The 16,257-nt window shown below is 33.3% G+C and overlaps 2 protein-coding genes and 1 long non-coding RNA gene across 6 annotated transcripts in view; 2 read left to right on the top strand and 1 right to left on the bottom strand.

The window, feature by feature from the left end:
* Positions 1-2,639, bottom strand: part of LOC141381013 (uncharacterized) — a 72,529-nt gene extending 69,890 nt beyond the window's left edge. For all 3 annotated transcript variants that reach the window (XR_012400496.1, XR_012400498.1, XR_012400497.1), the window contains exon 1: positions 2,321-2,639. This is a non-coding gene — a long non-coding RNA (uncharacterized lncRNA). The remainder of the gene's footprint in view (positions 1-2,320) is intronic.
* zgc:172145 lies at positions 2,069-10,907 on the top strand. Of its 2 annotated transcripts, none has more exons than XM_021470499.3 (3): positions 2,069-2,452; positions 3,720-3,806; positions 8,550-10,907. In XM_021470499.3, exons 1-3 carry the CDS (start codon positions 2,285-2,287, stop codon positions 8,841-8,843), a joined length of 549 nt encoding a protein of 182 aa, XP_021326174.1. In that variant the 5' UTR covers positions 2,069-2,284; the 3' UTR covers positions 8,844-10,907.
* Positions 10,908-12,297: 1,390 nt separating this feature from the next.
* myod1 (myogenic differentiation 1) lies at positions 12,298-14,504 on the top strand. The gene is given in 3 exon segments (NM_131262.2): positions 12,298-12,986; positions 13,274-13,352; positions 13,535-14,504. Coding segments are annotated over 3 exon segments (828 nt in total). The 5' UTR covers positions 12,298-12,476; the 3' UTR covers positions 13,774-14,504.
* Positions 14,505-16,257: the final 1,753 nt, after the last annotated feature.

Here is a 16,257-nt window from a genome sequence, read left to right as displayed (position 1 = left end):
TAGCGCATGTGATTGGCCTGTGGGCAAAACCGGAAAACCCGGAGGAAGCCCACGCGAACATGGGGAGAACATGCAAACTTCACACAGAACTGCCAACTGACCCAGCCGAGGCTCGAACCAGTGACCTTGCTGTGAGGCGATTGTGCTACCCACTGTGCCCTACTTTAATATTTTAATGAGATATTTCAGCTGTCATGAGTCTCAATGTCAGATCCATATATGGTCAAAACATAAACAACGCTAGCTTTGACTAACCTGCTTGGGCTGCTTTACAGCCTGGTAATATGGTTTTCTGAGGGGCTTTAAAAGCAAAGAAAAGCTGTTTAGACCAGAAATCCAACTTAAATTTTTGAAAACCAGTGATGAAGACAGTTTAGCATGCTTTAAAATGAGATTCTGAAGACAATTAAATGATGCAATACAATAATAAAAAATGTTAAAGGGAATAAGTTAATCATAGGAACATTTTTAAGCAACAGGTTGTCTTTGAAACATTGTTAAAGTCTAGGCTACTGCTAAACATAGTTCCTGACTAAAGTTTATGGCACACTAAAGTGTATGTGGCTTATTTCGTTTGGAAATATTGTTCAAATTGGATAAATGCAATCAAGTCTGCATAATTATTACAGTTTTTCTCAGTCGCTTTGATGCATTTCTCACAACACTATTTATATTTGCACAACAGTTAATGCATTTCTCAAAACAATTAGTCATTTGTGCACATCCTAATATCAGTTTGTCATTCCTTCCAACAAATTGCAGATGCTTTTGGACATGCGTCAACTGTTTTCATACAACTCTCTGCTATTTATAACATTATCATTTGCTTATGTCATGTCAGTCAAAATTAACTAAGCTTGTAAATGCTGAATAGTCATCCCATATAAAACTGATCGTCCTCATTTCATTACTTGAGTCATTACATACAAAAATGTTAAAGTAGTTGTCAAAATCGTTCTAGCAAATTTTATAAAAAAATTTAATCTTTATTTTCCTAAAAATGTCTTAAAAATTTTACAGTTTCATGAGTGATTTACAGACCTATGTATATTGTAGGTTCCGTGTTAATATGTTCTGCAATATAGTTTACAGTTGTGCACAGCTTTACCCAAAGGAAGTTTATGCTTGTTGTAAATGAGGGTGTGTTTATTGTTTTGCACAATGCTGTGAATAAATTAGAATTGCAAAGAGCAAATGCAGTAAAAATGTGAAACATACATATTCAGTGTCTTGTACTCAAATAAAAATTGTATAGAGTGAACTGTCATAATAAAAACATGACAAAGCCATTTGACTATCTTGTTCATAAACAACGGTGTCAGGACTTTTTATTTTGATGATACTGACACTTTGATTGAAATGAATACCTGCTTTTGAGCAATGAACTATCCATTTTGAGCTTGTGACACGCTTTTGCAGTTTATCAGCTAGGTTTTGCAGTTTGTACTAATTGTTTTGAGAAATGCATTAACTGTTGTGCAAAAATGCACTGGTGTTGTGAGAAACGCACCAAAGTGACTGAGAAAAACTGTAATAACACTTTTTTAAAAGTGTTTATTTTACAAATACTATATTTTCATCATCATATAGTAGCTACATTCATTATTGTTTACTTCGTTTTTACAATGCCAGGCAGCTGAAATCAATTAGTCAGATAGATAGATAGATAGATAGATAGATAGATAGATAGATAGATAGATAGATAGATAGATAGATAGATAGATAGATAGATAGATAGATAGATAGATAGATAGATAGATAGATAGATAGACAGATAGATAGATAGACAGACAGACAGACAGACAGACAGACGTACAGACAGACAGACAGACAGACAGACAGACAAGCATACAGACAGACAGACAGAGATAGATAGATAGATAGATAGATAGATAGATAGATAGATAGATAGATAGATAGATAGATAGATAGATAGATAGATAGATAGATAGATAGATAGATAGGGTTCTCAATTTGGTATAAATATTGATAAACATTGATATAGTAAGCCAAGTATATACTAAAGCACGTTATACAGTAGCTCCACTGCATCCACCCACATAATACCGGATGAACTTGACAGAATGAACGGGAAACGCTCGCGTGAATTCGTCCTCCAAGAACTTTCAGCAGTCGACAACCTTTAAAGAATTTCCTTCATCTGTATCACATTTATTTCTTCACAATACGGAAATGCGACATATTATGTCATGTGAGGATAAACGGCACGTCTGAATTCACCGAGGACACCGTCGTTCATCATTAATGTCCTTGCAGTGAAAACATGTCGGAACCGAGAGTTAAGCGAATTAAAACTTGCCTTCTTCTTTGCAAAACACACGTCTCTTCTGCTGAGAGTCAGGTGAAACAGAATTTCCCGAGAGTTGTGGAAGAAAGTCTGTGTGGAGTTTCCACTTTACTTCTGGAGGTCTCCTACAAACTGGAAGCGCTGGTAAAAGCATTTAAACATGTTGCAAACTTTTATGACACACCATTTATCAGTGTAGATATTATTATACTGTTTACATTTGCAGCATTGCTTTTATAAGGATAAAAGTCTATAGCATTTTTGTGTTCTAAGTTAACTGCGTTTAAAACTTCAGTAGTTGTGTCTATTGCAGTAACTCCCACCCAGAGTCAACCATCGTCATCGTGTTTCCTGTCATTACCAACACTGTTTTATGACTATACGAACATAATGCAATTACAAAGTGAATGTATGAGATTAAGTGTTATCTTTAAATATGTATAATGCAGCAAGTTAAAAGAAAGCAAAACTTTGAATTGTTTGTTTTTTATAAGTTTGGAAAATGTTCAACAAATTAACAATTAAATGACTTCTGAGACATTTTTATCAAATTTTTCACATCTGTTTATACACCCTACAGAAAAATCCAGCTTAAACCAGCCTAGGCTGGTTGGCTGGTTTTAGCTGGTCGACCAGCCTGGTTTTAGAGGGGTTTTGGCCATTTCCAGGCTGGTTAGGCTGGAAAATGACCAGCCAAATTCAGCTAAAACCAGCTTGACCAGCCTGGCTTAAGCTGGATATAGCTGGTTTTGGCTGGACTCCCAGCTTGGCTAGGCTGGTCAAGCTGGTTTTAGCTGGTTATCTCCCAGCCTGACCAGCTAAGGCCAGGCTGGAAATGGCTGGAAACCAGCCTGGAAGTGGCCAAAACCCCTCTAAAACCAGCCTGGTCGATCAGCTAAAACCAGCCAACCAGCTTAGGCTGGTTTAAGCTGGATTTTTCAGCAGGGCACTCATGAGCATCTAAATAGGTAATCTTTGTTGCTTGTCTTGAGAGCATGCTAGTTATACCCACATTACTTAGATTTGACAACAGAAATGCTTTTTGTTTTGTTACATGGCCAAAATTGAATTTGTATTTAAGTGCAGTATATACATACTAATAATACAAATAATATTAAAATTATAATAAATAATAAACACATAACTGTTTTTTCTTCTTTTTTTTTCTTTTTGAGAAAGTAAACAAGCACGTCTTTTCTTACAGAGAAAACCACAAGGGAAACTGTGGTTTGCTGGATCATCTCACTCTTTTGTTTTGTTGTTGTTTTTACAGTTGGTTAAATCATAAAAACATTATCGGATCTAAATCAAATCATTTCAAATCAATCTAAATCCATCTTGCTTGTTTTAGGGCAGAATTTTTGAGCAGAGTAATTTGGCTTTACCCAGAGTGGCTGCATATTTTCATCAGGAATCAGTGAAAGAGCAAGAACGTGCCGAAGTGATGCTCCAATACCTGTCACAGCGAGGAGGAAAGTACTGCAATAAGAACATTCAGGTAATTCACCTTTTTTTTTTATTTTTTTTTTTATGGTTATATGCAGTTTTTAAAATTATGGCTCCATTTCTCAGAACATATATATATATATATATATATATATATATATATATATATATATATATATATATATATATATATATATATATATATATGTATATGTGTATATATATATATATATATATATATATATATATATATATATATATATATATATATATGTATATATATATATATATATATGTGTGTGTGTAAATGTGTATATATATATGTGTGTGTATATATATATATATATAAATATAAATAAATATATATATATATACATACATATATATATATATATATATATATATATATATATATATATATATATATATATATATATAAGTTTGTCTATGAAGCCCTGGTTAAAAAATCTGGGTGTTATTCTGGATGATGGCTTGAGCTTTGACAAACAGATAAATGCATTGGTCAAATCCTGCTTCTCTCAGCTTCGACTTTTAAAAACTGTCAAATCTAGAAAAAGTTTTGAAAAAGTAATCCATGCTTTTATTACCATTATTGGACTGTTGAAACTCACTATTCTTTGGGATTAGTCAGAAAACCTTATCCTGGTTACAGTTAGTTCAAAATGCTGCTGCGAGGCTTTTAACAGGTACCAAGAAACATGACCACATTACACCAGTTTTACGCTCTTTGCACTGGCTGCCTGTGCACTATCGAGTCACTTTTAAATACTTCTCTTGGTTTTTAAGTCTCTAAATGGCCTGGCACCTTCTTATCTCTTCAGACACGTTAATTGAGCATCAGCCTGGTCTGTCTCTTTGGTCATTTAACCTAAGTCGAGGCTGAAATGCAGAGGTGATCGTTCCTTCGCAGTAGATGGTGCTCGGTTGTGGAATGCTCTGCCCCTTTGTATCAGATCTGTTTCATCCCTGTCTTTTTTAAGTCTAGGTTGAAAAGTTACTTCTTTGATTTGGCATTTTATCAGTGAAAATTGTCTATTTTAGCTATAATGGTGTGTGTGTGTGTGTGTGTGTGTGTGTGTGTATATATATGTGTGTGTGTATGTATATATATATATATATATATATATATATATATATATATATATATATATATATATATATATATGTGTGTGTATGTATATATGTGTGTGTGTGTATATATATATATATATATATATATATATATATATATATATATATATATATATATATATATATATATATATATATATATATATATATATATATATATATATATATATGTTGCAGCACATTGGTCAAGCTCTGGTTGTGTTAATTAGTGCTATATAAATAAAATTGACATTGACATTTTATTATATGTTTTATTATAGTAATATGAGTTGGTATGAGTTTCCTATATTGTTCATTTTTTCATCAAGGGATTTAGTAATTTGTTAATATTTGATAACAATTTCAAATTTACCAAATAGTAAAAACTGTGACCCCATTAAAACATTGTTAAAAACTAGAGACTTGTTTGCCAAAAAACTGAAGAAGTCCATATTCTACTGTCTGTATGGGGCAGCACTCCATAGGGGGATGGTGGGCAGAGAAAGGTTGGGATAAACCAGTGGGGGGCTTTGCAGAAATCTCCCCTTTAATGCGTGTTAGGGTATACGTTTCCATGAGTTCCGGAAAATTGGGGAGATTAATGTGAAGGCGGAAGGACAGTGCATTAATTGTAGTTCCAGATGGATTCCATGGCACCCGTACTGCTGTCACTTTACACTCTTCTCTTCAGTTTTCTCATCTTTCTGGGCTTTTTTTTTTTTACTTTCCACCCTTCCCCAATTTTATGACTCGTGTAAAATTGATCTGAACTGAGGCTGGTGAGGGTCCATCAGCAGCGATTTTGAACACCTTGTTATCCGGTCATCCAACATGGAGGATGCCTGTGCCCCATTGGAAACAACTGTGTGCTGTTTTTGTTAAAGTGAGCTTAATTTATAAATTTTATTTAACTTTACAAATGTATTCATTTAGAAGCTTTTGAGAAAAAAACAATTTAATAAAATTATGTTAATCCATTCAAATACAATATAAATGCAAGATATGCATGCAAAATGCAACCGTTTACCAAGGTAAAGTTTATTTGAATATCTCATTTGGTAGATTTTTTTTTAAAACAAATTCTTTTAGGAATAAAAAAAAAAAATTAATATAATAAAATATATATATGTATATGGAATGAAATTGAATTCCTTTTCAAAAATAAAAAAATGTGCTATATTAAATTATATATTTCAAATATAATTAGAATAAGTAAAAACATATTTAGAATGAAAATGAAGTAATACCTTTTTTTTTTTTTTTTTGTTGAAAATGATGATGAATAAAAAAGTACACTTCTTTATTTCACATGTAACCGCTGACATTTTAGAATCCTTCTAATGACTTGTTTTCCCTAAAAATGTTTTCCTAAACATTCATTTTTATAAATCCCCAAATTAATGCTAAACATTCTTGGCAAAAAACACTTGTTTAAATTAGATTATTTAAAATCTTTTCATTGTTTATGTTCGTATCACTGTATATTGAAGTGTTAAAGAAGCCTCCGGATGTGAAATTCAGATATGATAATGGAAATTTAGGGCCCTATCATACACCTGGCAAAATGTGTTTGACCCGATTTGTTGCTATTTTCAGACCAGCGCAACAGTAATTTTCATGTTTTGCACCACGTTGTTTAAGCAAATCAATTTGTGCCACTTTGTGGACTCATGGGTGTGCTGGTCTATAAAAGAGGTGTGTTAAGGCATATTGTTATGACATTCCTATTTTGAGGAACTGAAATAGACCACGCCATTGACCAACTAAAAGCTGGTCTAAAGTCTTTGAGTTAGTTATTCGCCTATCCAGGTCCGAAAACGATTACACATTGCTTCTGCAGTTGGTCTGTTTAACTGCGAGCTTTAGTTACTTCTACATTAAGGTAGCGTACAAAACAAAAACCATGAAAAAGCTCTACACAGAGGAACATAAAAACCTTAAGCCAGCTAGTGTTTTAGAAGTGTTATTGCAGTGTAACAGCATGCAGAAGTATTATTGCACGACTACGCGCAAGACAGTTGCCGTGAGTCACTCCAATTACTCAACGCAGCAGTATAAACCAGCCTTTAAGATTAAAATACTGATAATAACATCTAAAAAAAAAAAGTTGTTGTAATTTCACTAGACCTTTAAATATATTTTTGTGTTCAGCAGAAGAAAGAAAAAAGGTTTAAAAGAGTAAATGATGATGAGAAAATTATTATCATTTGTTAATTTATTTATTTATTTATTTATTTTAGGTAAATTATGCCTTTAGGGTGCTTTCACACCTGTGAATCGATTCAGTTGTTCCGAAACAGAGATTACAAATGTTACATTGTTGCTCTGCTCTTGGAGCGGTTAGCTTTCACACTGCAAAGTTTCTTGGGGAGGGGGTGAGAAGGGTGCGCGACGATGCCTATTTGAGGAGCGGAAGGGAGACGCGAGATTACCGGGAGATCATCACTCGTTTGCGGGCATCCGGAGACTCGTGAAATTTCCCGCCATACTCATAATTCTCTCATTATATCGCCGTAAGCCTCTTACATATCCATAAAACACTGTGATATAACCGCGCTCGGATCGGATCGCTTTCTCACTGCAATCAAACCGCTCAAGGATTTGTTCCAATCGAGCCGAGACCACCTCATTCAAGCGATCTCGGAGCGATTACTTTGGCGCGGAACAGAGCGCGATTGCCCTGTTCACATATGCCAAACGAACCGCGCTAACTAGGCAAACGAGACACGTTCCGAAACAAAAGTGTAGGTGTGAAAGCACCCTTAAACATTAATTCATTCATTTTCAAGGGCTTAGTCCCTTTATTAATCTGGGGTCACCACAGCGGAATGAACCGCCAACTTATCCAGCATGTTTTTTTACGCAGCGGATGCCCTTCCAGTCGCAACCCATCTCTGGGAAACATCCACAAACACTCATTCACACACACTCATACACTATGGACAATTTACTCTACCAAGAAACGCCAACTGAGCCAAGGATCGAACCAGTGAGCTTCTTGCTGTGAGGCAACAGCACTACCTACTGCACCACTGCTTCGCCCTGCCTTTAAACAGTTGATGTCAAAATTATTACCCCTCTTGTGAAATATTTGTTCTTTTTAAAAAATATTTCTCAAGTGATATTTAATGGAGCAAAGATATTTTAACAGGATTTCCGATAATATTTTTCATCTAGAGAAAATGTTATATGTTTTATTTGGCTGGAACAAAAGCAGTTTTTAATTTTTTAAAAACCCATTTTAAGGTCAATATTATTAGCCCTCTCAAGCAATATTTTGTTTCGATTGTCTACAGAACAAAACTGCAGAAGTTAACCTAATTAACCTAGTTAAGTCTTTAAAATGCACTAAATATCAATACTAGTATCTAAAATATTAGGTACCATCATCATGGCAAAGATTAAAGAAATCAGTTATTAGAAATGAGTTATTAAAACTATTATATTTAGAAATTTGTTGAGAAAATCTTTGTTAAACAGAAATTGGGGGAAAACATATACAGGGAGGGCTAATAATTCAGGAGGGCTAACAATTCTGACTTCAACTGCACATTATGTAACACTTGCATTTATTGTGTTTGTTTATTGTACATTTTTACCAAGCAGCTGTTTTTTTTTTTTGAACTGATAACATTAGGTTGATGAATTGTGTGTTTGTGCACAGAGGCCCGGCACTGAACAGGTGTGTGCTGTCCTCCCTGCTCTGGAGATCATGCTTAACCAGTGGAAGGAGGAGATGAGTGTCATGCTGGAGATTAATCATCTGGCTCATGAGCACGACGATCCACACACTGCCAGTGTAATCAAAAGTCAGTTCATTGAACCCCTCGTCCAAAAGGTCAAGCTCGTAGGCGACCTCTTGACCAACGCTCGCAGAGTGGGCTGCACCGATGACAGCGCTGCTGGCTTTGGCGAGTTCCTCATCGACCAGCTACAAGAGAACCTGACGATTGCTTAGACTTGTGTTCATTTAGAAAGCATTACAGTATATATCCAATGAACAGCTTGAGAACCAATTTATTATTACTTGAAAAGTATTTAAAAGTGTCTACTATATTTTCCCGTATATTTACAGAAGACACTGACTGATATGTAACAGTAGTTCATATAAAGTTGAAGTCAGAATTATTAGCCCTCCTGAATTATTAGAATAATTTTTTCCTCAATTTCTGTTTAACGGAGAGAAGAAATTTTCCACACATTTCTAAACATAATAGTTTTAATAACTCATCTTTAATAGCTGATTTATTTTATTTTTGCCGTGATGACAGTACATAATATTTGACTAGACATTTTTCAAGACTCTTTTATACAGCTTAAAGTGACATTTAAAGGCTTAATTAGGTTAACTAGGCAAGTTATTGTTTAACGATGGTTTATTCTGTAGACTATTGAAAAAATATATAGCTTAAAGGGGCTGACAATTGAGACCTTAAAATTGTTTTAAAAACTTAACTTTTTATATCCGAAATAAAACAAATAAGGCTTTTTCTAGAAGAAATAATATTATCAGACATACTGTAACAATTCCCTTGATCTGTTAAACATCATTTGGAAAAAATAAAATCAAAGGGGGGGGGCAATAATTCTGATTTCAACTGTACCATATCGTATTTTCATGTATATTTACAACTGAACTAATTTCATGACATTTAAATGACTCCTTTATTTTATAATGTGTCATAGCACTGACCCCAATTAATGATTAATTTGCAAATTTGATCTATTTTTGCCTCTATCCTTCATATCAGTATGCTTTACCCAATTCTCACAAGATGCATTTTTGCTAAAGTTTTGCATTAATTAAAGGGATAGTTAATTAATTTTAATTGACTCACTAATTGCTCCCCCTTAAGTGGTTCCAAACATTTATGGGTTTCTTTCTTTAATGAACACGCTATTTTGTTGTACAAATACTGTTGAAGTCAGTTGTTACAAGTTTCAATGTTTCTTCAAAATATCTTCATTTGTGTTCAAAAGCAAACAGTCAGACAACTTTGGAACATGTCCCTTTAAAGTAAACACTTTAATTTGTACTAAAGCTGTATAAATAAAATATATAAATAATCATTTCATGTGCGCACCAAAATGGCACATCTTGTTTTGACCTATGTAACAAGTCCCTCCAAATGTAAATACTATTTAAATGGCACTTTTTAATGCTAATAAAGTTACTGTGCCTTTCGTAATCGAAAGTCAAATTAAAGTTTAAATTTAATTGTTATATTTACATACAGTGCTCAGCATATATAAGTACACCCCTCACAAATCTATCTTTTAAATTCATATTTTTAATAAGAAGCTATATTTTAATATTAATATAATATTATATTTGTGCATATACATTAGATTAGTCAGTGCTGAAGCCAAATCTAGACTTTATTTAACAAAATAACTTATGATAATGGTCCAAAAACTAGTACACTCAAATTTATGTTATAGAAAAAGATAACACTTTATTTTGATGGTCCATTTAAGGATTAGTTGACTGCTTAATATGTTGATACTGCTTCTTCAACAGACATTTAACTGACTATAAGAAACGTTGCAAGTACATGTCAACTTATACTAACCCTAAACCTAACAGTCTACTGCTAATCTATTGAGAATCAGTTGACATGTAGATGCAATGTAACATATATTCAACAAACAGACAATCAAAACAAATTGTGACCTAGAAAAATATTAAATACAAATTTAGAAAAGAGGAAAAATCAGGTGAAGCTAAAATAAAAAAAAAAAATTAATAAATAAATAATGAGTTGGTTGTACCTTTTTTGCAATAATTTGCTTGAATTTAATTGTATTTTATTTTAATTTCTAAATATATTTGGTGACTAAAATGCTATTTTAATAAATAAATCTGTTTAATACATTTTGTTTTGTTTAAATGCACCAAAATACATTGCCAGTATTTACTGTGAAATTGATAAAAATATTCATTTTCGAGATAGGGTGTATTAACTGTATTGTGTGACTGATTTTATTCTGCACCGGTTTTAATAAACATGTTTACATGCCATTTTGTATTTTCTATTAACCCTGTTTTTTTTAACACTATAAAATGAAACAGGGAATTTTATTTTTTATATAATTGTGTCGGTTTTTCAATTATTACTTTGCTGTAGTTGTTATTCAATACATATTTAAATGTATTTTTTATTATATAAAACATTTTGCTGATCCAACTTCAGCAGCATGGATTCTGGCTAAAGACGTATTTGGGGCTTTTGAACAAAATAGTAATTTCATCTGGCTCTTTAACGCCCCCTTTTGTTGGACTGTTATTGAGACTGTCAAGCAGCCAGTGTAAAGAAGGCTAAATAAAGTTGGCCGCATTAAGAATAAATTCTTAAATACATTTTCTTTACCTGATAGACTGATCGTGGTAAATAACCAAATACATTAATCATAAAGTGTCCATTCACTCTCAGAAATAAAGGTACAGGAGCTGTCACTGGGGCAGTACCTTTGCAAAAGATACATACTTGTGCCCAAAGAATCCACAATGGTACCTCAAATGGGGCATATTAGTACGCAAATGTACTTAAAACGCACCCATGAGATACCATTATAAAGCCTTCAAGTGCAAATTTGTACCTTTTGAAAATGTACTGTGACAGCTCATGTTTTTTCTGAGATTGTTGGAAAATAAAATTGAAATGTAATTGCGATTTCTTTACTAAATTATATACGTTTAATGTTGGCTTAATGTAGTTTTCCTTCAGTGTTTCATTAAAATATTTCATACCTAAATTGATCAAGCAATCTTTATCTGTACATTTTGAACACCATGAACTGAAAAGCATGCATAATGTTATTCTGAATTTTTAAACGTGTGAATGTGCGTGTGTATTTAAAAGTAGCTAATTATTGCTCACATTTGTTTGACATTTTCAATGCCGCGCTATGAGGGAAAAACATCCATAAAACAATAAAAACAAAACTAATAATAATTAAAACAACATTTTAAATGTTTGCATTCTCGTATTATTTCTGTTACAAATATATTAGACTTATCAAATTCAGCACTAGTAAATTATACAATTAGAAAATGTATTAATTAGAAATTAGAAACCAATTGGTTGTTTTTTCCATTAACAAGCAAAGTTAAAAGCAAAGCTCATGCTTGAATTTATTTGTAAAGTTGAAATTTGATGGAAAATAAACAAGTAGGCCTAAATGTTAATTTGGTATACAAGCAAATAAAACTTCTATTATTTCTAAGGGAATTTATCATTCTTACATTTTTATAACACAATCATTAGCATCATGCTGTCAAAATCACGCCCCCTTGTTATCGCACATGTTCATTGGTCAGTCTGTCATCTGTAGGACCTCCCCCGACAAGCTGGTGTGTTTATTATCAGGCCCTGATCTCTTACCAGCAACAAGTACCTGAGGGGTACATGCAAAGAAACCCTCCGAGGTCCTGCGAATTTTAGACTGTAGTTTTGAAACGTACGTTATTTCGGGATCTGAAGGACTTTGTCTTACTATTCCTAATTTTGGTTTTTATTTTTTTTACAAATTTACTACTTTGGAAACATTCAAGTACATTTCTTGCTTTTTAAACTTTAACACAAAAAAGATGGAGTTGTCGGATATCCCCTTCCCCATCCCATCAGCTGATGACTTCTACGACGACCCTTGCTTCAACACCAACGACATGCACTTCTTTGAAGACTTGGACCCCAGGCTTGTTCACGTGAGCCTGCTCAAACCCGACGAGCATCACCACATCGAGGACGAGCACGTGAGGGCGCCCAGTGGGCATCATCAGGCCGGCAGGTGCCTACTGTGGGCATGCAAAGCTTGCAAGAGAAAAACTACCAATGCTGACCGTCGCAAAGCCGCCACCATGAGGGAGAGGAGGCGACTGAGCAAGGTCAACGACGCTTTCGAGACCCTCAAGAGATGCACGTCCACCAACCCGAACCAGAGGCTGCCCAAAGTGGAGATTCTGAGAAACGCCATTAGTTATATCGAGTCTCTGCAGGCTCTTCTCAGAAGTCAAGAGGATAACTACTATCCCGTTCTGGAACATTACAGTGGAGACTCTGATGCTTCCAGTCCGAGATCCAACTGCTCTGATGGCATGGTGAGAAACTTATTTTATATACTGAGGCTTTTACATACTATAGCTACAGTATAATTGTGATGTCGCTAAGCCATAAGTCGTTTAGTGTTTACTTGGACAAATAAACTTGGACTTGTTTTTTTGCACTGATTTTGTAATTTAGGATAATTCAGCAACATTATTTTTCAACATTTAAGAGAAAGATGGGAATAATTAAAGATCGCTTGTAAATATTTTATCTCTTGTGTTTGCTGATTTAATTTTCTTTTCAATATAAATATAGATTAAAGTGTCTTTTCGTTTCCCAGATGGATTTTATGGGCCCAACGTGTCAGACGAGAAGACGGAACAGCTATGACAGCTCTTACTTCAATGACACACCAAATGGTAAGTTTGCTCGAAAAATAAAATAAAATAAGTTGGCTGAAAAAATGTTTAACTGTTATGCAAAGTTAAACTATTCTTTTGGATTGAGTTTAAAAGTAAACTATTATGTTTCTAAATTCTCATAGACTAATTTTATTTGAGTTAAAAAAATAAAAATCTTTCTGTTTGTTTGTTTTTTCTAGCTGACGCACGGAATAATAAAAACTCAGTGGTGTCGAGTTTGGATTGTCTGTCCAGCATCGTGGAGCGAATTTCCACAGAGACTCCTGCATGTCCCGTGCTGTCAGTACCGGAGGGGCACGAAGAGAGCCCGTGTTCTCCGCATGAGGGATCTGTCCTGAGTGACACCGGAACCACCGCACCGTCCCCGACCAGCTGCCCTCAACAGCAGGCTCAGGAAACCATTTATCAAGTGCTTTAAAATTCTGCAACATTTCAAAACAAATTGAAAAAGACAATCTGAATGAAGAAACTTTCAGCAGAAAAAGGCGAATCCGACCTTTAACGACAAAAGAAAGACTTTTGATCCACTGCTGGAAACTAGGAAAGAATGCTTTCTTTCTTTCTTTCTTTCTTTCTTTCTTTCTTTCTTTCTTTCTTTCTTTCTTTCTTTCTTTCTTTCTTTCTTTCTTTCTTTCATAGACTAATTCTTTTTTTCTTTCTTTCTTTCTTTCTTTCTTTCTTTCTTTCTTTCTTTTTTTCTTTCTTTCTTTCTTTCTTTCTTTCTTTCTTTCTTTCTTTCTTTCTTTCTTTCTTTCTTTATGCGGTGGAAAATGTAATTCCAATATGAGAAAAGACTCAGCAGATCAGCAGAAGTGAGTTTCTTAACTAAGCTTATTTATATTGTTATATCCACGTGAAAATGTGACCATATTTTTTTCCCTTTGTGAATATATTTTCTGTCACCATCACCTTTTATTTTCCTAATTATTTACGGAAAAAATCGTAATCCAGATACGAATAGTAGGACCATTTTTGTATATGTGTAAATAAGATCTGTTTTGTTAAAGCGACGAAAACGAACAAACATATTATTGTATTTAATGATGCCTGTTTGAAACACTAGTTTGTTGTGTCTTGTGTTAAACTTTATATTTATACTTCTTAAACGAGTGAATGACGGATAAATAAAAACAACTATTTATACTGGAATATCTATGTGATTTGTTGTGATTTATTGGATGTATAAACATTTAGCCTACTGTACACGTGATATATCAATTTGTTGAAATCAAATCGGTTTAGCGTTACACAATAAACAGGCCTGTACAATTTAGATTTATTTATACCTTATTTCACGAGGTTGTAGCTAAAAGTGATATCACAATAAAAAAAAAGTACGCAATTGAAAAATAAGATTATAATCGTTTACATGTTGTTCTGAAACCATTCGAGTTGCAAGAACAATTTAATGCTCCTCAGTATTTGTTTGATTATTATTGCATCTGAATCAAAATAATTTAATCAACTAGCCTTTTATTACAACACAAAAAGGTGTAATAGATTTTTATTTATGTTGAACTGAAGGGAATAGGCATTTTCAAAGAAAATGAAATGCTTGGTCTCTCTTTTTTACATTTCGATGCTTAACCATTTTCATAAAATGATTACGCGTCAAGCAGCATGAATATGTTTAATTCAAATATACAGACCTTTATATTGCACTAACTAAAGTACCAAACGTATGTTTTCGCTGTGATAAAATAGCAGAGCCATTTTAAAAACAATTCTATGAGGTTTATGAACATTTGCAAAATATAAATATTACCACTTTCATTATAAAGAAACTTTTTTTTATTGAAAGTTCTCACAGATTTAGATCTAAAGGTTCTTTACGGATGCATATACAGATTTTGATGATGATGATAATAATAATAATGATAATAATAATAGGATGGTGTAAAAATCTTTCTTTTTAGAAAGTGCCCTTTTTAAATTTAGATGGAAAAAGTTTTAACACCCATGGATTGCCTTTACAAGTCTGTTCATTCAATTCAGACTTTTGAAAGGTTTACTACTATTTTTAATGTAGAATCTTAAAGTTCTTTTGAGAAATCCATTATGTGCAATTAATAGAATTGTATTGTATTGCATGCAAAAACCTTCAGGTTCATAATGCTACCTTCATTAGTCTATACTTATAAAATGTCGCGTAGGATTTTAGACAAAAATGAATTATGATTTTAATGAAAATTGTTCATTTATCGATTATTTTATGAAAACCCTTCCATGCCACTTGGACAAATAATACATTTTAATACATTGCAAGACTTACGATATTAAGCCAATAGCACCATCTTGTGTAGTGAGCTTTACGCATTATAACACTGTCACTGACTTGGGAAAACAAAGTAGCCTAACTATATTTGCCTGTTTTTTATTTATTAATTATTATTATTAATTTGTTTATTTTGCTGTTCTAACCCACACAACTTAGCCTATACCCTCAATGATCAGACTATTAAATATTTAAAAAATATATTCAAAAGAAGACGCAAGTTGATGCAGCAACACAATTTTACACAATTAAGAGAGAGAGAGAGAGAGAGAGAGAGAGAGAGAGAGAATCTTCTCGATATATATACTGTATAAATAACTTTACATGCTTTTATTGTATATCATACGGTATATGCCATGTCTACAATTAATGAAGATTAATGAGTTTATTTTTCCCAGTGATGGGTTGCAGCTGGAAGGGCATCCACTGTGTAAAAATGTGCTGGATAAGTTGGCGGTTTATTCCACTGTGGCGACCCTGGATTAATAAAGGGACTAAGCCGAAAAGAAAATGAATGAAAGAATAATGAGTTTATTAATAACCCAAACAAATGAACAAACTGAACAAAAGGGATTACTATATACACACTCACTATACCTAATAATATCATTTTATCCATATTACTTT

This window comes from Danio rerio, chromosome 25 (genome assembly GCF_049306965.1).
Source record: "Danio rerio strain Tuebingen ecotype United States chromosome 25, GRCz12tu, whole genome shotgun sequence".
Classification (NCBI taxonomy): domain Eukaryota; kingdom Metazoa; phylum Chordata; class Actinopteri; order Cypriniformes; family Danionidae; genus Danio; species Danio rerio.
This window is presented reverse-complemented; position numbering and strand designations above follow the sequence as displayed.